This window comes from Podarcis liolepis (genome assembly GCF_965112155.1).
Source record: "Podarcis liolepis genome assembly, chromosome: 10".
In the NCBI taxonomy this organism is placed as follows: domain Eukaryota; kingdom Metazoa; phylum Chordata; class Lepidosauria; order Squamata; family Lacertidae; genus Podarcis; species Podarcis liolepis.
Window position 1 is genome coordinate 19,113,165 of NC_139562.1, and position 21,602 is coordinate 19,134,766.

The following is a 21,602-nucleotide window of genomic DNA, read 5'->3' on the forward strand; positions in this document are numbered from 1 at the left end:
GGTTGGAAATCAGGACTTTCCCTTGTATATGGAAAAACCATTTGGCCTCTCCTTCCAAAGACTGCAAGTAACTTTTCAGGACATCTTAGCGGACTCTAAAGCACCAGAGGAGCAGAAGAGAGGGACTCTTTCTTGACTGCCACAATACCTGGTACACAGCATCTGTAGGTGGAAGTGGTACTTCAGCAGTTTGTCCAAGTGTGGCTGGCAATCCCATGGGCTGAACAGATGGCTGTAGAAGCTGTGGGAGAACCTGGCCGGACAGCTGCGCCACGGGCTGCAGAAGAGTTGGAAGCTGGCTAGGGACAACAGTTGAACCCACAGGAATAGCAGCTGCTGCAGCAGATGTGGCCAAAGTGAGCAATGGCTGGCTAACACCAGATGCCATGGAGATGGGTAGAGTTGGGAAACCAGGCTGAGCCACTGACACATGAGGTGTTGCTATGGGCATCTGAGAAACTGAGAACTGTGGATGAAGGGGAGTCTGTAAGGGCGGGCCCATAGGGAGAAAATGAGAGCCAATGGGCATGACAGGGGCAACTGAAGGCTGAGGATGGGAAGGCACTGCCATAGGTAACTGTGTTTCACCTTGGATGATCGGCACTGGCTGGGAAACAGGAAGCTGGGGAGGTAAAGAAAAAGATAGACCTTTAAGGAGAAAGGTTGCAGGAAGCAGGCTTTTAATTGCATTAGTCCAAGAAAAGGGGGGAAATGTTTACACCACACTTAACAGGAGCAGGGAAGGAATATATTTGACAGAGTGGCTGGGAGGGTTACTTCCAATTAGCAATTTTTGGTGCTCTTTTTTGATGCATATCTTTAACATTTTGGTGAAATTATCCTTGTTATCGAAGGAGAATTTCAGGATGGAGAAACAAGGTCAAGACACCCAGCCAGATGGGTGGGGCAGTAATAATAAGAATAGTAGTAGTAATAGTAGTAATATATTATTATTATAGCATGGCATCAGTTTATCTAGAACACACCTCTAATAACCCCTCACATGGGTGTAGGAGCCTAAGGTCAGGGGGAATTAAAAGCCACTCGGCCAACATATAGAAATACTCTTGTTAGTGCCAAAAAGCAGAGCGAGAAATGCAACAGGAAATTTTTCAGGAAACTTAAGCAAAATTGCCACAAAAATTTAGTAGTCTGGACCATCTACAGGACCAATCTGGAGTCAGCAAAAAGCCTCTAGGGCAAGGAGTGAAGGAGGGAGATGTGGAGAAAAAAGGAGACTCATCTTGAAGAGCACTCAGTGTTGGGATACTGAGCCACTGACCCCCTACACTCATTAAAAAAAAACAAAAACTATGCACACACACATGCACTCTCAAACAACACACAGGTTTTCTAACTTTTTCAAAATCAGGCATTCCATTTTAGACCATGACAAAAGTTGATGGGTTAAGTCTTCCCATTTAATACACTGATTTTCCTTATCCTAATACTTTCATTGTACTCTTCCAGACAACACATTTCCAACTAGATATATCTATATACCCTGTTTTGTCACATAAATGAAGGGGGCTTAGCTGCAAACAATTCAGGTAGTCCAGACAGAAGCCCTCCAGGAGCTAGCAAGTTGTAGTTTACCTGTGTCCCAGCTGCTACCTGAGGCACAGACATTATTTGTGCTTGCTGAGTAACTGGCTGCGATGGAGCAGCTCCACTGGAAACTGAAGGCTGCTGAACTTGGTATTGCCCAGTCTGTTGTGAAGAGGCTGAAGGCTGGGTGCTCTGTCATAGAAGAAAAAACAACAGCAGATTATTTACACTGGACAAAAACACCTTTTATCTGGAAATATTTTGCAGCAGTTGATCTTGTCTTGGGTATATCTGAATTCCTGCTGTGTATGTGTGTATTCTAATGATAATATTTTGTTTTCAGATGTTCAACAGTACTGAGGTAGAGTTAGCACAAACTTCCTGAGAAACAACTGAAAATAAGCACAGCCTACTTAAAGGTCAAGGGACGTGGGTGGTGCTGTGGGTTAAACCACAGAGCCTAGGACTTGCTGATCAGAAGGTCGGCGGTTCGAATCCCTGCGACGGGGTGAGCTCCCGTTGCTTGGTCCCTGCTCCTGCCAACCTAGCAGTTTGAAAGCACATCAAGTGCAAGTAGATAAATAGGTACCGCTCCAGCGGGAAGGTAAACGGAGTTTCCGTGCGCTGCTCTGGTTCACCAGAAGTGGCTTAGTCATGCTGGCCACATGACCTGGAAGCTGTACACCGGCTCCCTCAGCCAATAAAGCGAGATGAGCGCCGCAACCCCAGAGTTGGCCATGACTGGACCTAATGGTCAGGGGTCCCTTTACCTTTACTTAAAGGTTGGGGGGGTGGGGAGGTGACACTATACAAGCATGTGCATGGTGGGAAGGGAATCAACAACTAGCACTCAGACAAAAGTGAAGTTCAGCCTTTCATTGGAACTTGGCTTAAAAAAATTGGAAGCTCAAACAAGAAAACTGTGATTTAAGGCCTCCTGGAAACCCAAACCAAACATGTCTTGCAATCTAAGTTCATAGGGAGATCTTGAAACACAATTTCCCAGTTCAAATAACACAGTAAACAGTGTGTTCTGAAGCCAGACATAGGAAGAATTAATAATAATAATAATAATAATAATAATAATAATGTACCCTGCCCATCTAACTGGGTTGCCCCAGCTACTCTGGACTCTGGGTGGCTTCCAACAGAATATGGAACACCACACAATAAAAGCTTCCTGATACAGGGCTGCCTTCATGTGTCTATGAAAGGTCGTATAATTTTTTATCCCTTTGACATCTGACGGGAGGAAGTTCCACAGGATGGGTGCCACTACCAAGACCACCTCACTTCTCGCAGTGAGGGAGCAGCTAGAAGGCCCTCAGAACTTAGAGGCGATACAGCTCAAGTTCATTGCTTGTATTTACTTTTTGAAATCATAGTTCACTAGAACCAGGAACATTCATACTAATACCAGAAAAGTTTGCATGCAGAGCAAAGCTTTTTGAGAAAAGTTACATAGGAATACCACATGAAATTGTCTCATGCAAGATGAAAGCTAACTGTTAAATGGGACTGATTTCTACAGTTAATCATTTTCAACACATTAACAAACTTTCACCAAATATTATTTTGGGCACATTTCTGGGGAAAGCATACAGAATAAATCAAGCTTTTAAAAATACAAATCTTAAACAAATTCCACAGGAAATCCCCAAAGAAATAAAAAAAAAAGTACAAAATTCACTTTAGTATATGTTAACTTAACCATGACCCACCTTTCCTACCTAGAAACAAGGTAGCTGACTCCTTGTCCTCTAGATGTTGTTGAACTACAACTCCCATCTTCTCTGACCATTGCCTGTATTTGCTCATGGTGATGGGAGCTGGAATCCAGCATCAACTGGAGAGCCATAGAGTAGTCCAACCTACTACCGAGTCAAACTTGGGGATAAACACTGAAAGCACTATAAAAAAAGAACTGCACTGAATATCCTCAACCTACAGAAATATATGAAAAACGGTTGCTCATCATTACCTGCTGATTTGGCTGCATTAGCTGGGATGATGTGCCAACTGATGAAGCATTTGAGGTTGGCTGCCCTTTCATCTGCGCCTAAAGGAAAAAGACAGAGAATCAGATTCTTTGCCAACTTCTGTACTGAAAATAAGCACCTGAACAACACTGGCCTGTAGTTAAACATCCCCAATGAATTAGAACAGCATTCAATATGGACGCTTCAAACAAAGTACTGTCATTGCAATGCATTGTTTTACAATGCATTATTTTTGTAGCATCTAATACAAGTTGCAAGTCTAAGTTCTGCATGATGTATTTCTACAATGCAAATCTCATCCTCATGCAGTTTGTCAAAGATCTGCATCAGGCTATGCTAGCGCAAGAAGAAACAATGAGCTGTAGTTTGGTTTAGCTCCATTAAATATCTGCATTTACAAGCAATATGTAATCTAGGCCAATATTAATTCATCTTAATAAGCATCATAACTAAGACTTGTCCTGGAATTTTGATTTCCAGCTAATAACTTCCCATTTTAATAAGTAAGCAAGGCACAATAATCATGAATGGATGTAAAGAAAAGAAAAGCCAACAACCCAAACTGGAATGGCAATGATCATTTTTGAAAAATACATTTGCAGCATACTGAAATGTATACCACATTCTGGGCTTTATCTCAGTATATAATGGAAAAATGGTATGTACAAAGTGGAAAAATCAGAGCTAAAGCTTGTAATGTTGCAGTGACAAGGTTGAATAAGGTATACAATATTTGGACAATTACACAAAGAATTTGAAAGAAAAAAGGTAGCCGAGGAGTTCATTTAGCCAAGTCAAACATATAGGAACGTATGGTGTCAGACTGTTATCAAACAAGCATATTCTATATACGCTGGCAGTATGGTGGAAACATGGGACAGAGCTGTGGGGTCATTTTGAGAGGTGGGAGAAAATACTATTCAGTTAGCTTGTGAGGTTCATCCTGTAAGGTTTGGATCTGAATTAAGTGCTTCTGTAGAATCTATTTAGCCTGTTTATGTTCAAGTTTCACCACAGAAACATTTTTCAACTTCTGCTGATTTCTCCAAGGAAATCCACAAAGGAACTTGTAAATACAGAATTCCTGTGTCTCAGTAATAAAAACTGTTCATCCCCCCACCAAAAATGTGACTACTGTTCCTAAAAAAGACTACTAGGACCCAGAAAAAGTTACAAGCCACCAATATAAAGTGAGTAAAGGAATAAAACTTTCACATCACTAGTTTCACCATTGTTACTGCTACTGAAATGCTGCTATCAGTAAAAAGTGAGGTTTTGTTTTCAGAAAAAAAACATTTACTTCCAAGACACTAAATACTTGCATGGTGCTTTACTAAAACACTGGACATACATTATCTCATGAAACCTGTAAAGAAGGTCAGCTTATTGTCCTCATATTGACAATCGAGGGCTGAAGGCAACAGTTTACAAGTGAGGCAAGACTGATGGATTTAGATATGTCAAACTCTAGAAGAAAACAAGCCACCGTTTGTAAGTCAACCACCACTATAGCTTCACCTTGTGGTCTGCTCTGGAGAGTTTGGATATTCAAGCAAACCACGCTTTGGCTAAACAAGCCATGGCTTAGCATAATGTATGAACCAGGCTATTGCAGTTTTATGACTGCAGAATAGGCCTTCTTCAATGTTACACCAAGTTTTCCCAGGGAGTTGTAAATCGAGTAATAAAGTCTTCCCTGGAGCACACTATCATTGTCTCTGTCCTTGTCTCTGTCTTACAAATCAAACAGGTTTGTGCATTTTTGCAAAGCTTTGAAGACTCACAAAATCTATTTCATAGACCACACAAACTGGTCAGCCAATAATTTTGCTGGACAGTCCCCTTACCTATTTATGGTGAGGACAGAATAAGCCAAACTCTCACACCTTCCTGCTATTACTGCTTATGAATACCCCTCTATGATTGGCAGTTAGAAAACACACATCACGCAGGAGGGTGGTTTGACCTGAGATTGCCACTTGTTGACCTCTGCAACAATAAGACAGAAAAACCTCCAACTCTAATCAGTTCTGTACAACACAGTGCCTCTAACCTACAATAAGACCGAGAAAGTGCATGTGTTAAGAAAGGAAGGCACTACTCGACACAGTAAGAATATAGAGTGGTACTGCTTTGGTTTGTGTTTAAAGAACAGTTATTACTTCATCCAGTCTAGTACATCTTCAGGCTGTGAAACAGTCTCTGTATTTCTCTTACCTGAGCATCCAAGTGAGCATCAGATAAGTAAAAAAGAATTTTTTTCAACATTGTTAAATGACCAGCACTTGTTACCATATTAAACAGGCTCACATGACAAGGTTTTGACAACCATCAATACATACAACATATACTGATCACGATGAGGGCTGCTCCTAGTAAGCTAGGACCCCAGAAGCTTCAACAACCACACAATACTGTTCTAATCTCAAATACTGCAGTAATTTGCAGGGATGTGAGGAGATTAAGGAAAGGTTGAAACGGGATAAGGAATACAAGGAGTTTTGCACTATGAAGTTGTGGGGGGGGAGGGGTTTACAAAAAACGAAGAAATTTGGAAACATTTGTTCCTGTAACCTGAGGATAGTGTGTAGATGGTCCTGACGAAACCAGTGCTGAGAAAGCCTGTTGAGATGAAGTTCCCTGTGGGAAGTGGAAGATGATCTGTGAATCCTGAAATGCCTTCTGAGTCAGCTGGGCAGCAGGCAGAGGCAAGCCTGAACCATACGATGCAGATACCCCAGTGGGAGGAGGAGAAAGAAAGTCACCAGTGTCTGAGGAAGTCAACTGTGATGAATCACTGGAGTATCCTGGGCTACCTTCTGGCCAGCTCTGTAAGACAGAACTGCCTCTAGGCACCATGAACTCGGAACCTAGGTAGCTGCACTGCTCTTCCGTTACAGGCTGAAGACGACCAGGCTGTACGGTTGTCTGAGGGGACTCCTCCTGGTTAAAATCTGTGGAGCCTCGACGGTTTCTATAAACGCGCTGTGAGAGGACAGCACCGTCTCCTGCAGTTGCACTGGGTGCTTGAACATGGAACTCAAACACACAACTTGCTCGACCGTCCGCACTGTGAGTGAGTATGGCAGGTGCAGAATGTGGAACAAATACTGGGTGAAAATTCATTTGTGTGGCATCTGCACTCAGTGGTGCTGACATACTAGACAATGGTGATGGTGGATTCATTCCAGAATCCAGTCTCAAGTTCTGAATCTGTCTTGCCAGAAATGGCTGCCCAGTTTGATATTCAAAAGTAGAACTCTGCGGGGGGCCGCCTTGCAAATTTCTCTGTTCAGGAGCCTGCTGTAAGTGTTGCTCAGTCCCCTGGAGATTCTGGGGCACTGTATCATAGTGTTCTGGCAACTGGGACTGGTAGTGCATGCCCACTAAATACATTGCTTCTTGAGTCAACATGCTTGTAGCATCCTTTGAAGGCGCTTGTCCAGATCTGTAATCACTCAACCCTTGAGCCGAGTCAAAACCAGGGTTAGCCTGCATATGCTCCCCAGCTGTGCTGCTCATTGTCACCAGTCCCTCTGGTGTCCAAGTTGCTGGACTACCAACAGGGAGAACAAAACTCTGACCAGTCTTGAGCAAGGGCTGGAAGTGGCAGGTTTGGGCTTCAAGGATGGAAGTGCTCTTGCGTCGCTGAGAAATGGCCACCCGTGAAGGGCAGATGGGTGGTGGCGAGAAAGACACTGGCCGTTCATGAACGGTTGGAAAAAATACTTGGGAATCTGGGAACGTTGGGGTTCCCCCACACGGATGCACCATGGATTGAGGCTGTATTGACATGAACAAGACAAGTAATTCACACGTTATAGAAGCATATTAGCATGTTCAGCTCAATAGGCAGCTCTCTTTAGTAACCTTATAGAATGGCTACGCCTAGTTCATGGTCAACACGTAAAATGCTTTGAAGGGTTATACATATCCATTAAATACATCCTTGGCAGATATCAGTGTCTATATGAGTATTTGCTTTTGTTAGAAGCTGCTTTTCCACCCATCTCCTTCTGTCTATATAAAAAACTTTGGACAACTTTCTTTAATGAAACATGATTATTTCTCAATACATCCTTTATTTCCTATCAAAATTAGTTGCCTTTCAAAGAAAAGATTCTGTTGTGAATCTGGGGGAAAACAAGAAATTTAACTTCTTCAGAAACTCACTGTCCTTTCAAATGTGTACCATCAATTAAGTGTTGAACATTTTAGTGCATCACCAAGGAGATTTCTAATCTCCTAATTCATGCACAAAAGATTGTAGCAAATATCAATGGGATCAATTATAGCACTCCTGTATAAAGCTTATATGCCACTTCACCCTTATATGCCACTTACTATTTATCTCTCTCTCCCACTGCACCAAAGTTTTGATTTATATTCTGGAAAAGCAGGAGCAAACTCTTATATGACACAATTAACAATACAGAGTGAGGATTAGTCCTACACCCTCTGTGAATAGAAGGCAATGTGTTTTTCTGTTCTGCAGAAAGTGATTCTATCTTCCTCTCCTGCTCTAGTGGATTATCACTTCAATCAAAGCAGGAATAAATTGATAGGAAATCAATTATCCCCAAGTGGAAGCAGTGACCGTCACATTAGTTTTGGCATCAGTTCTGGAAGTAAGAACAAGGAATGTAGAAATGTAGAATACAAGGAAGCAGCACAGGACAAAAATCAAGAGCTGAACAGAAGAACCAGACTTCTAGCAATTTGAGTCTTTGATTTATACTGCCTGTTCACCAGAACCTTTTCTCCATAATGGTCAGAGCTGTAAACTTTCCCCCCTGTTAAATGGCAGCAAGCATTCACAGATGCCCTATGGTGGTTTTCAATGGCACTGGCATGGTTCTAGCCAGCTACATATACATATGATTTGAAGAATTATTAACTGTAGCCCCCAAATCAAAGTGTATAAATCAGATCAGAACTAATCCATATAATTTGCAGATTTCATTTAAACTGCATGCTGCACTTCAGCTTTCCCCTGAAACTTCAGGCACATTAACTCTTAGGTTTTGGAGGAGGAAGAAGAATCAACTTTCCAGAAGCACAGGATAACACAGTCCCCATTTTGTCTCTTATCTAATTTGAAGAATGACGCCAGGATGTATTTAGTGGTGACTTATCTGCAATGTGCCAGGAGTCATACAGTGACATACAGGGTGGAGAAAGAGGGCAGGCAGGCTGGAACGCCGCTTGCTGCGTGGAGAGGCGGTGTGCATGGGCAGGACATTCTCCAAGGCTTTGGAAAGCTTTTCACCAAAAGTTTCCTCAGGGGCAGTCCGAAGGTAAGAAGGAGAAAGAGGTGCACATAACACTGATGGTGGAGTAGAAGGAGCACTGAGAGGGATTTGGGACAGCGGAGGGAAAGAAAGAGGGGAAGGACAAACCGACATGCTACAGCCACGTTGAGGCTAAGGAAGGAAACAAAAAGAAGTGAACACAAACCACATGGCTAATGAGCTTGAACTGAGGGAGACACATTCATGACAAAGGGCCAATGCTGATCAGAACAAACAGGGTATGAAGGAACTTGACAGTGACATCATGTACAATAAAGAGGGTTATAAGCACCTCAGAGGGCTGCAGGTTCCATTTTGACTGTCAAATTCCATTACTTTTGTCAAATAGTTTATATATATGGAAGAAGCAGGCATATGTTCTCGTCACCCTGGTTCCATAAAAAATGTGTTTAAGCTGTTCCCAGCACCGATACATTTCCTAACTGAAAGCCTCTAGAAGTCTAAAGGGAATGAACATTGGTTTGAACATTGGTTTGAAATTGGCAACATGGTGTGTGCAAAGATGTTTTCCTTTTTTCCAAATTTAGTGTTACTGTCTTCAAGTATTTTTGCTGACATCAGATTTCATTCTAAAGTGAACTGGCTTCCTAAATACAGGATTTGACTGGACACCTTAAGTTTATTCAGTCAAGGACTGCAAGACAACAGGAATCAACCATAACATAAACTGTGGAACAAGGCAAGACTTTAATTGTGACAGCTGTCTTAAAATTAGAATTAGGCCATCTTCTAGGAGAGGAGTTTATTAGAGAAGATAGTTGCTGCAATCTGCCTATACCCCAGAGGTCATTGGTTTATTTTTCTCATTGTAAACAAATTATCACCTAAATTACTGCCTTAAAATGTAATAGTTCCTCCGGCAGCCAGGTCGTTGTCCCCCCAAACATGCTTCTGTATTTTCCCCCCAGAGCTTCTTGGGGAAAACCAAAATGATCGGTCTTTTTTGAAGTCTTCTTCCCAATGAAACTGCACTGACACCTGAAACTTCCAGAAGAGTCTGCATGGAAGTTTTTTCTGGAAGTCTTCGATTCATCATCCAAACCTGGTCTGCTCAGAAGAACTGTTAGTGTATTCCCCTAGTGTTAGCCATGATTATTCAACCTTGAAGCAAGGCATGTGAAGATTGCTTAATGGGTTATTGATCCAAGGCATGTCCTTGAACTGCAGCAATGGAACTCAACTCAAATAAACTTTCAAAAAAGTATTAAAAGTTGTGATTGATCATGTGTTTAAAAGGGCACAAAACTTCATATGTGCATTTGAACAGAATGGAAAGATGCTCTGTTTGTAAAAACTGGCAAGATTTTTCCTCCAACGAGGAATTATCTTCTACGATAACTCTTGCCAATGTAATTTACAGAAATATATCATCATAATAACAGAGATAACCAAACCAGAAAGGCTGCATCCTCTAGATATAGGTAAATTATTTGAGGAACAGTTACTTTTTTTTGGCCTTTACACAAGCAGCAAGGTTTGTAAAAAGATCTGAGTAAAAGAGTTTTTCTAGAAGACCCCCAAGGTCAGCTCTGAAAACATACCAGAAAAGGGTACCAAATAAAGGGTAACACAAATGAACGCATGAAGTGGGAAAGGTAATTGTGCCCATGAGCAATTCAATGCAAGCTATAAATAAATGGCAAAACAGAAGTGGGATCATTTAAAACTGCAGTGTCCGCATGCAGCATTCTATAATGGTTAGGAATCCTTACCTTCTGTAGCTGTAATTAAAATCTTGCACAATATGTTCTCTTAACACACTCAGCTGTTTCATAAAGCTCATCATAACTTTTCAATTATAAACTTCCTCACACACTATGCATTGCAAGCTAAATAGAATTTTATATACCTCTATAGGCAAAATCAGCAAGTGAAAGGGAATTTTATTGCTGCTTCCACCCCAAGTTCTGCTGCCTTTATACCTTTCTATGAGATACCCTCTCTCTCGCCTGAAGAACTATCAGAGAAAGGAATTTTACTTTGTTGTGTATGTTGTTTTACCCACACAAAATATATCTGAACTTCCATTCAAACCTCAGACTACAGGTTTTTTAAAAGCCTACACAAATAAAGGAATTCTGAGCAAGTCTCATTGAACTATTCCCTCTACTACTTTGGCTTTGGCCTTACCACTCCAGACGTCTGATATCCTCCAGGTTGTTGTGATTGTGGCTGGCCAACAGGAGCTGCATATCCTTGGGGCTGAACTGTTGGGATAGATTGTTCGTGCTGGGAACCATAAGAAGCTGTCTGTTGGCTGCTCACACATGATTCGGTAAAGACAGATGATCCTTGTCCACTATCAACGGTGCCATCAGCTGTAAAGACCATAAAAGAGTGGGTTTTAAATTGCTCATGAACTCATGCGGAGTCAAAGTTCCAGAACTGCTTGTGAATTCATTTAAATTTATACAAAATGAAGGTAGAGACAGCAGCACTCAGCAGCACTAGTACATGCCCCCTACTTCCCCCAAATCCTACAACACAAAATCACAGAAACTGTGCTCAGACTGAGTATGTTAGAAAGGACAATGGCAGTAACGAAGTTGTGCATCGGGAAGGCAGCAGGCACAAGAAACCCAAAGCCCTAACTCCTGTCCGTAACACCTTTTATTTCCACAGTACAGAGATAATGCTGATTGCATTTTGCTCCCGAAATGGCAACAAATCTGTTCTTGTTAAAAGTGAAGAGATTATCAAGAAGTCCAGATTCAATGCTTCACAACATAAAATGTAATGGCCATATTGTGACATTGGCTGAACATGCCAATGTTCATCTCTATGAACATGCCTTTGGCATCCATCCATAGACTGGAATACAATACGGTTGAAACATTTGGCTTTTAGGGACCAAAATACGGATAGGAGAGGAATCAAAAGAACATATTGCGTCTCTGAAGATTTTACAGCCCACAGATGTTATGATCTGCTGACATGCAATGAGCTCCCATTAAGGACCAATTTGTACAGGGTCAACATGAGTTTTTTCTGGACACATTTCCTCCTATACCATCTCTTAATCTCATGAGATATTCCAAGGGATTATCCCATTCTTCCACATCATGCGCCAAATGCCAGGCTGCCTCTGTTTTCAGAAAGGCCCAAATCTTCATAGCCATTATCATTTCAAAGTTCAGCTGGTCTCACAAGGCAGTGGTACTCCTAACCTCAAGTATCCTTTCGACAGCAAATGTGCAATGTACAATGAGCAATGAACAGTTAGCTGGCCCATATACATCTACAATAGCTCTTGGCTCTTCCTTGGCTGATCTATTGACTCAGAGAAGATTTGTGTTCAATCAGGGTTGTGTGTGATTCTGCTAACGTACAGTAGGATGTACCCTGGCAGTGAGAATACTGGACAGGTGGCTGCAGAGCTGCCAGTTGTTCATTTAGTGTGTCTGTTATGCATTTCTACCAAGTCACTTGCCTCTCTAGGACAGTGGCATGGCGCTCCATGTACCTCTTGAATTCAGCATCAGAACAGCACATTGATGTGACCACTGTTTGGTAGAGTCCCTTAAACTCCCCCTTCCTCATATGCCTATGCAATCAACTTTTATTTGTGATTCTTGTAGGGATCTTCAGTGTTTCCCTGGTGGCCTTAACATAATCCTTTTCAAGCTGTCCCATGTTTATTTATTGATCCCAAGTCCCTTTGTCTGGCCCTTTGTCTTATGTTCAATGGTACTTCTCCCCATAGCTTTCCAACAGGCATCACATAGTCTCATGTTTGGCTCTTCAACTATGCCTGAACATAGTAATGGCACATGATGGAAGGGTGGTGTGGCAGTGGTGTTTTTCTGATGGCAGCAATGTGAACTTGCTACAATAGTCCAGCAAGGTTAGAGGATCTCTAAGTTGGTTGCAGCAGTCCCACAGGTGTGCATGCATGCCAGCATCACCAACCCAGAGCTCTTCTGACTTCATTGCCACCTTACCCTATCCCACCCCACCAAGCACAATGCCACCATGAGGGCACCACTGTGGCCTGAAACACCATCACTACCCATGTTGGTTCCACAACACTTGGATTTCCTGTACTTTCCCCTCCTCCTGTATGAGAGTTTCTGTTCTGAAGGAGAAGAAAGAGGGAAGACAGGACATGGAACATAAACCTGATAGGCAGGTTAGGGTGCAATAGGGCTGATGCTTGCATGGCTAAGTCAAGGTTCCCTGCTTATAGATAAAGCTCCAGATAGCAGCCACTCTCATTCTGGCTTTTTTAAGTCAGGAGAGCAGTCTTCAAAGCCATCAAAAGTGGAAATCAGGCTGCAGCAAAACCATGGCCAAGTCATCAGACCCTCACCTTCATTATACAATTCTTCCAAGAACAGTACCTTCAGGTCAAGATCAACATCAGCCACCTATGGGAGCTGGAATGAAAGTCTGCTCAAAATCTGGAGCTACATCAGGATCCTCATTCTGTACCCGGGTTTAAACTCTTTGTATGCTGCTGATGTGATAGTTGCATCCTGCTGATTCTCAAGACACAGATCTACAAGGACTCTCAAGCTTCAGTGTTTGGAGTAAACACTGTTAGTGGACCAGTCACACATCTGCATGAAGTCAGTCCAAGGTGCATTTAGTCTGCAGGCAAAGTGATGAATGCTGTGTGTGTGTGTGTGTGTGTGTGTGTGTGTGACTTCACTTCCCATTCTGAGCAAAATAAAATTTCTCCCAGGGAAGGGGGGGCTGTATCTGTTGCAAGGGCAGCTTGGGTTGGGGAGCTATCTGCACCAGCCTCAGTGCAAGTATGCTTCTTAAAGGTGGTCTTGCTTGTTCAGATGTTCAAGGAGCAGCTGATATGAAGAGGTCTACCAAGAGAGCAGTGGAGCCATCTATCTTGACCACTTTATGTTTGTCTAAATCATAAATGCCTGTGGATGACCCAGGAGGATGGTGACTAGTTTATTGTATAGTGACATGTTTCAGTCACACCGGGCTTTACGTATTGACTTAACTGTCCAAAAATACAGGTCAGAAGATGCATGTACTTACACAATACGGAAATGCTAGGTTGATGATACTGCAGCTGTTGATGTTGATCGGCTTCTGGCTCCTCAGGCTCTACTTGTGTAGAAACCGAAGCTGAAGCAGCAGGGATGGCAGTGACACCAGTGGCAGGTGCAGCAGGTTTAGTTCCTTGCTGGGTAGTGCCCGTTTGTAACTGCTGCTCTGTCTGCTGTTTCTGACTGACTTCTTCTTGCTTTCTTTTTTCCTGTTCTTCTCTCACCAACTGACGCTGCTCCCTCTTTCGCTTGATCAAGGACACTCTATCCTTTATAGCTTTGGCCATTGTCTTGTGATCCCCTTCACAGACATACCCAGACTCAACCTGAAAAGTAGATGGTTCATGCCATCAGATAAACAATGATAAAGCAAAATAAAAGTTTCTATAATTATACATCAAACGTGCCAAGACTATTGGGAAAAAGCCAAGGCAAAAAGATTATAGGATCCTATCATAAACCAAATAATATCTTCACATGAAGCAATGGATAGCACATATACTACTAAGTGCATCTGCCTTCCCATTTATATGGCAGTCAGTGCAATCACCTTGAAGGGGAAAGATGGATACAGTGTCTTCTACCCCAGCTGCAAGGTCAAAGCAGCTGCATCAACCTTCTGTTCAGAAGTACTCAACCATTAGTTTGGAATTGGCTAGGGAATGAGACCTAGCAACATTGGCACCCTTCTAATTTATTGGAGAGAAGCTTGTTGCAAAAACTGATTCTGGTGATGTTTTATGCCTTGTAAGTACTGTATCCAGCTTAAAATTATAATGGAAAGTGAGCAGATAGACAGATGTGTTTCTCCATGTGGTAAAAGTGCCCTAAAGTATATAATTTTTTGAAAGAAGTGTCAAAATATAATTGAACTGCCAGCTAGATGGTAGTAGTTAATCCCCCAAATTAATCCTTCTGGGAAATCATAAAGGCAAGTTTCAACAAATGCCCACTGCACCTACATAATCTAGAGCAGGGGTAGCCAATGATGTGCCCCCAGGTACTGCTGGACTACAACTACCATCATCCCTGATCACTGGCCATACTAGCAAGGATTTTTGGAATGTTCAGCAACATCTGAAGAGTATCACATGGGCTACCCATGAAGCAGAGCAACTCTTAAGTGCATTGATTATTCTTTACTTAAGAAAAATATGGATCCATCCGTTATTGAAAATATGTGCATGCAAGGGAACTATTGGGGGAGCAGGGGGAAATGAAAGTCAAAGCTACCTCTGTAGGTATGCTCAAATTAGAAGGGTGACAGAGTTCAGCCCCTTACACTGTGTGACTGCTTTCCCCAGCTACTGTTTTTCAGACAGCTATGGAAGTCTGGCTTGTCTGAGAAATGCATCACAACAACAAGAAGACACCATTTATTCCCACTGTATTAAGTTTAATTGGGCTGCACTGGGGTGAGCAAAATCATGAAAGAAAAAAATTAGCTACATGGTTCAATTCCATGTCTCTGGAATCTGCCAAAATAGGTGCGGAAGTGGGAATACCTGTCATATCTATATGACATACCATTTCTTGTGCTACATCTTCTGGGACATCTCTTTCCAAGTCAAAAGAAAATTCTATCGCTTCATTATCCTTATATTTGCCCTTAAGTTTTTTAATGTCTTCAATTCGTAACCAGAGCTTGATGGCAATTTTCTCTCCATCATCTTCTTCTGCTAGCTCTACCCGCACACCAGTTTCTTCCTGGAAGAATGCATGATTCAGAAGGTCCTTGATAGCATACCTGATCATAACGGAAAGGAAATAATAAAAGGGGAATGGAAAAGACAGGAGAACGTTATCACATAGTACAATACACAAACAATTCCTCCATTTTCCAATTGGGCTGCCCATATTCCACTGAATATTTAAATCTTGTTCTAAGACAAACTCTATATATCCATGCCATTTCTAAAGGGACTTCCTTTTTCAAAACAATAAGGATGACTGATACTGAATGCTAAATACAATCCATGCACAATTTTTAGCAATCAATCCTTAGTTGCTGACGGAGATTTATATGGTCCTTTTGTCCATAAATTGTTCCATTTATCCTCTTCAATGTTTATATCCCAAATTAATTCTCATCAGTTTTTAAAATGTTTTTGGGGGCAAAATCTTAATAAGGATTTTGTATAAAAGGGAAATCAATCCCTTAGTCATTATACTATCTCTTATTACTCTCTTTTCATATTCTGTTAGTTTCCTTGTAGCTTCATTTTTATTTGTATATTGGTGAGAAATGGAAAGAACTTACAAAGTAAAATTAGGAAGGAAAATCACGGCCAACAGAAAATAGGATCGGAAGATAACAGAACTGAGTGTGAATTAACAAACATACAATAAATCAATATCAAATATTATTTTAACATATGACCATAGTGTAGAGACTTTTGCGTGAACAAAGATGAAACAATTTATTATTTTTCAATATGGAAGAAAGGTTGTTGAAGTTACTGGAGGAAAAGTTGTTACATTGGACTAGAGAAAAATTATTGTCGACATCAAAAATAATAATTGGAGAACCCCTTTTAGATGTTTTGTGTGGAAAGGAAAATTAATGAATTTGAGAGATTTGGGTCTGAAGACTGAAAAAGTATCATTTAGCAGAAGGAAGAACAGCTGGATGTTATTGTAGAATGAATACTTTGAATAATCTTTTTATATGGGACTGACAGACAGGGAATCGAAAGTCCTTTTCATTTCTCTTTCTTTATTATTTTTATCTGACTGTTCAAGGAGTACACACCACTGTTATTGTGCACTATGGAATATCTGAAGTGCCTCGTCCAAATGGAATGAATACTTACCTTTCATCTTTGTTTTGACGAATGCATCCCTCAATGATTTCCTTTACTTCAGGAATTGCTACTTTATCAAAGCTTGCTGGTTTGACTCCCTGAAATACAGAAGAATATGTGAGAAAATATGGTAACAAAAATGTCTATTTAAATCTCTAGCATGGCTGGTGACATTCAATCTTATGGAGGCACAATGCTCGTGTCATATGGACTGTTTTATTCTTCACAAGATATGCCATGGTGATTTGATTCATGATTTCTCTCCAATTCAATGATCAAAGCATTAGTTGTATTTGAGTGTGGAAAACACCAGCTTTTAATCAAATGAACTTCCAAACTTAATTATGAAAAAACAACTTTTCTTGTTTTACTTGTATTTTTGCAACTATATATTTTAAATGCTATTGCAGTCATAAAAATCCATTTTCAAAGAGGAATGCTGGAAAGATTCCAACAAGCGTATATATACAAATATATTGCCCCCCTCTCTCCTAGAAGTCTGCAACAATTAAGTAAGGCATGCTAAGATAATTTCTTTCTCTAAAGTAACCATTGGTTTCCAACTTACCCAGAATCTAGCTTTGTCGTAATTGGCAAAATGAGATTCACTTTGTTTTCTCTCAAATACATTGCCACATTTATTATATTCATCGTTATCTTTTCTTTTCTCATTCTTTTTAGGTCAGTGACCCAAAATGATGCAACACTAAATCGTGGTTTAGTATATACAAGCCTACTCTTCCTCCTCTCTCCTCCTCTGACACATCCATTTCCATTTTATACCAGCTGCAGTTTGTCTTTTCCTCCAAATAGGGAACTGTGGTTAGTTTTAGTATGGTTTATCCAAACAGGCCAAGATCTGATTTCTGATCATACTACTCTTCTGTCAAACCCGGTGGTCAGTCTCACCTTCACCATGGCCTATCTTTCTGTACATAAACTAGCACAAAATTAATATTAACAGATTTTCCTCTCACCAGGCATAACCTATATTTACCATTAAGCCACAGTGCAAAGATTTTGAGGTGGTGGTGGTGGGGACAGATAAACAGATGTGACAGAACAGGATAGGACTGTGTGCATTTTACAAGATTAATATTTATTAAACCCAGAACTCAACACACATAAAAAGGTCCTAATTTATATGGCAAGCTACCTTTGACCTGTTCTTCATGTTCCTTTTTACATAACCTAACAGTCTCAGAACTCTTCCTAAATAAACATTTATTCACAGGTGATTGAAACCTCAATCCACATTGGCACTTTGAGCAGTAAAATTATCTGAATAGTAGTAACCAACTTGGAATCTGGGGGCCATGTAAAAAGTTAAAAAACTGTTGATATCATGGACTGTGATACAATACAAGCTACTGTCTAACTGGCATTCCAAGGGGCTTTTAGTCACCATTTTGCCCTATTAAATTTACTCCTACCAGCTCACTTTTAGTGCCTTATCAACAAAGGCTGTTGGCTCAGATGAATTGTTCCTGTTCTTTTAGAAGTATGAATTTCGGTGAAAAGTCCCTGCTCTTATTGCATTGCAAAAACAGAACAAAACCCTGTTCTCCAGTTGCTCACCTACTAAAGGAAAACTATCAAATACAACGAAATGATTTTGAATAAAAATGATACTTCCCTTGTTTTTAGACATATATGTTAACTGACTAATGAGGCATAATTAAAGGCCGCAGTTCTAAGTTATAACAAACTTTTATAAAACATTTTAATCTACAACTCAAAAGGGGGGAAAAACTGTTAGTAATCTGACAGGCAGCCCTTATCAGTTAGAACACTTAATTGCATAGAGTTATGATCTGTGTATTTTCATGCAGAACTATTCAAGGGAAAAGTCTTGAATTCAAATTACCTTCTTGTGATCTGATCACATGAAGTGATTACAATACGAATTCAAAAGTCCACCGAAACAATTTAAAAAACAAACCAGAGGGAGGGAGGGAGGGAGGGAGGGAGGGAGGGAGGGCAAGTAAAGGACATGTTGTACTGTTCAGGGCTTCCAGCCATGTACACAAAGCCATTTGAGGGTCAAGCTAACATTGAGAAGCAGTCTTAGTTATGTATAAGCTAGTACACATCACATTTGGTCAACACACATATCTACAACACATTGTACCTGCATATAATACGAAGTATGCCTTCCAGTCACTAGCAGGGCATGATTTAGATAATGTTGACTTAGTAGTGCAAACTTTGATGACTTATTATAGACAAGAGACACACTGTTATCTATTAGCACATTCTTCCAAACTCCTTGGTCTTATTTATTCTGTGAAAAGAGCTGCTTACAGAGTTGTATCTAGGTGACTAGACAGGTAAGGTTTAAATCAGCCTTCCCCAACTAGCTGACTTCCAGATGATTTCCACTACAAATCCCATTATTCCCAGTCAACAAGGGCAACGGTGAGGGATGATAAGAGCTCAAGAACAATGGCACGTTGTTTGGGATTGACAGATATAAAGTTGCTTGTTTATTATTATTTTATACCTTAAATGACCACCATAGGATTAGTAACAACTTGTGGGCTGATAATTTTTGTGAACCTATGCTCAGTATTGTATTAGCATACACATATATTAGTATACTCACTAACCACAATAAAGGCAGTTTACTTGTGAATGGTTTGGAACAGTTAATATTTCCATTGAAAGAGGACTATGAACACGGACGTTTCAAGTTGTTGTTGTTTTAATATCTCTTTTGAACTTAATGTTTCAGTTTAAGAAGTTTACTATTTGGCACTATACACTTTCATTGATATACAATTGTTTTGTATCAAATAATGTAAATACTTTATTCCATTCTCGAAGTCATACCAGCTTTGCATATATAAAAGATAATCAATCATAACAAAAGATAATCAGAAAAACTCTGTGTTATCTTTGAGCTAATATAGTGTAGTAGCTAAGAAGCAAGACAATGAAACCAAAGTCACCAGAGTGAGCATTCATGGAACAGGATGAAGGAAGTCTGAAGTGAATCAGACCTTCCTCTTTCATCAATTAGTTTCCAAGTACATTAAATGGTACACTGGATAATTACGACATTTCCTCCTTTCAAGGCAATCCCCTGGATTAAGTATTTGCTGCCTTTGCACTGTTTTTGCAGAAGTTCCTGCTTGCTATTACATGCCAATTTAAACTATAGCCTACTCTGTCACTTATATAATTTTTTCTGTGTTAACTATTTTTAAAGCATTTTAGAATCAAGTGAGTATAGCTCTCTTTCACACTACTTGTGTTGAAAACTGGGTTAATATATTTGCACTAAGCTTTCTTTCACAGCAGTTCAAAATGGCAAATGAACAATATGCTGAAAGGCAACTTTAGAGCCAAAAATAAATTCTTAACTGCTCAACCAAGCGCCAGAATATAGTATCTGTATTAAAGTGGCATAGGTTAACACAGCACTTATCAAAATAAAGAGTGCTTAATACTCCATATCTTTGTCAAGTGTAATTAACTTACATTAGCCCGTTGAAACATTCCTATTCCTTCCAACCGCACAAGACAGGCACCACCCTTAAATTACATTAACTGAAACTTTTGATTACCTTTCATTCTTACAGAGACAAACTTGCATTTTGTGCACAGTGGTGGTTGGGCCCCAAGCCTCCTTCACTTGTGTATGCGAAGAGTTATTCAAGAACCCATATCTAGTATATCATCTAGTATATCAAAGATACTAGATGTATTCCTTTGCCCCCTCTTCTGCACAGTTTGCTGGTGTGTTTGTTCATCCTAGTCAGAAAGCCCTAGTACTGTATCTAGATTTCCAGGCATTATCCAAGTAATTGTGCCAACATTATTTTCCATGCACATGGAGACCATAATTCCTAAACAGATCCACACAAAACCTGAGTCTCAGCTGTCCTTTCTCCAATTAATTTGCACCAAAACCATTACATCCATACTTAAGTCCAGATACTCAATATTTTGAAGTCAGGACTGCCGCTGCATAGCACCCCACATATGAAAGTAGTTACAGAACAGATCTATACAGAATTCTCTACAGAAGCATCATGACCCCCTATTTCCCATCATATGACTTAAATGAATGCAAGCTAGTATAACTGAAATTCTTACCTCTTTACCACAGTCTGTGTGAGAACAACAACAGTGTGAATTTATGATGACAAAAACTGGGCAAAAATCTCTCTTGGAAAGATCCATTAGGAGACTCAGAGGCAAATATGCTGAGAGACTTGTGCACACAAAAGGAGAATGGACTGTTAAAGTCCACACTTAACGCACAGCAGAAGGAAAGCAGGGATAAAGCTTTGAAGGAAGCATAGTCTTCTCTACAGTTTTGCCTTCCCTCATCCTGTGTTAGCCTGTAGAAATCAGAACTCTGTTTTCCACTGGCCAAGCCCCTTGACACACAGCAATAATAAATGCCATGGAACAGGTAAGCCTTCTTAGGGCTCCTCCCATTTTGTCCTTCCCTGCTATTTCAGGCAAATTGGCATCTTCTTTTGCAAAACCCAGAATAGACCCTGTCCAAGCTTCCCTGTTATATCATGCAGAGTATTAAAAAGAATGTAGCTGAAACTGAAGTGTCTTGATGATTCTATTTATAATTTCAGGCACAACCACTTGACTGGCATTATAGCAATTATTATTAATTAATCTGATAGCACTACTAGGATGTTACTTAGTCAAATGAAGCTACAGAACTCATCTTTCTACCTAGATTACTGTATTCTTTTTATGAGTAGTCATACAACCCATTTTCTAATTTTACTCCGCACTGGGAGCAAATAATGGAACTATGTCCCTGCATTTACCTATGCCTCTACATTTTGCTCTTTTGCCAGTTATCTTATGGACTGTTGAAAAGTTTTACAAGTAAACCACATGTAGCACTAAAATATCATTGTTAGAAACTGGGATATGAATGCTAGGAGCCAT

General features: G+C 40.4%; 1 protein-coding gene across 21 annotated transcripts in view; it reads right to left on the reverse strand.

The window, feature by feature from the left end:
* Positions 1-21,602, reverse strand: part of WNK1 (WNK lysine deficient protein kinase 1) — a 106,716-nt gene that overhangs the window by 34,162 nt on the left and 50,952 nt on the right. For 11 of the 21 annotated variants that reach the window (XM_083461726.1, XM_083461711.1, XM_083461725.1 and 8 more), the window contains exons 5-13: positions 16,686-16,774; positions 15,400-15,619; positions 13,862-14,198; positions 10,991-11,178; positions 8,717-8,971; positions 6,123-7,331; positions 3,530-3,607; positions 1,597-1,740; positions 149-622 (exon numbers count right to left, since the gene is read on the reverse strand). In XM_083461726.1, coding sequence (XP_083317852.1) covers positions 149-622; positions 1,597-1,740; positions 3,530-3,607; positions 6,123-7,331; positions 8,717-8,971; positions 10,991-11,178; positions 13,862-14,198; positions 15,400-15,619; positions 16,686-16,774 — 2,994 coding nt within the window. The remainder of the gene's footprint in view (positions 1-148; positions 623-1,596; positions 1,741-3,529; positions 3,608-6,122; positions 7,332-8,716; positions 8,972-10,990; positions 11,179-13,861; positions 14,199-15,399; positions 15,620-16,685; positions 16,775-21,602) is intronic. The other 10 variants (XM_083461719.1, XM_083461717.1, XM_083461716.1 and 7 more) reach the window with 3 other exon arrangements.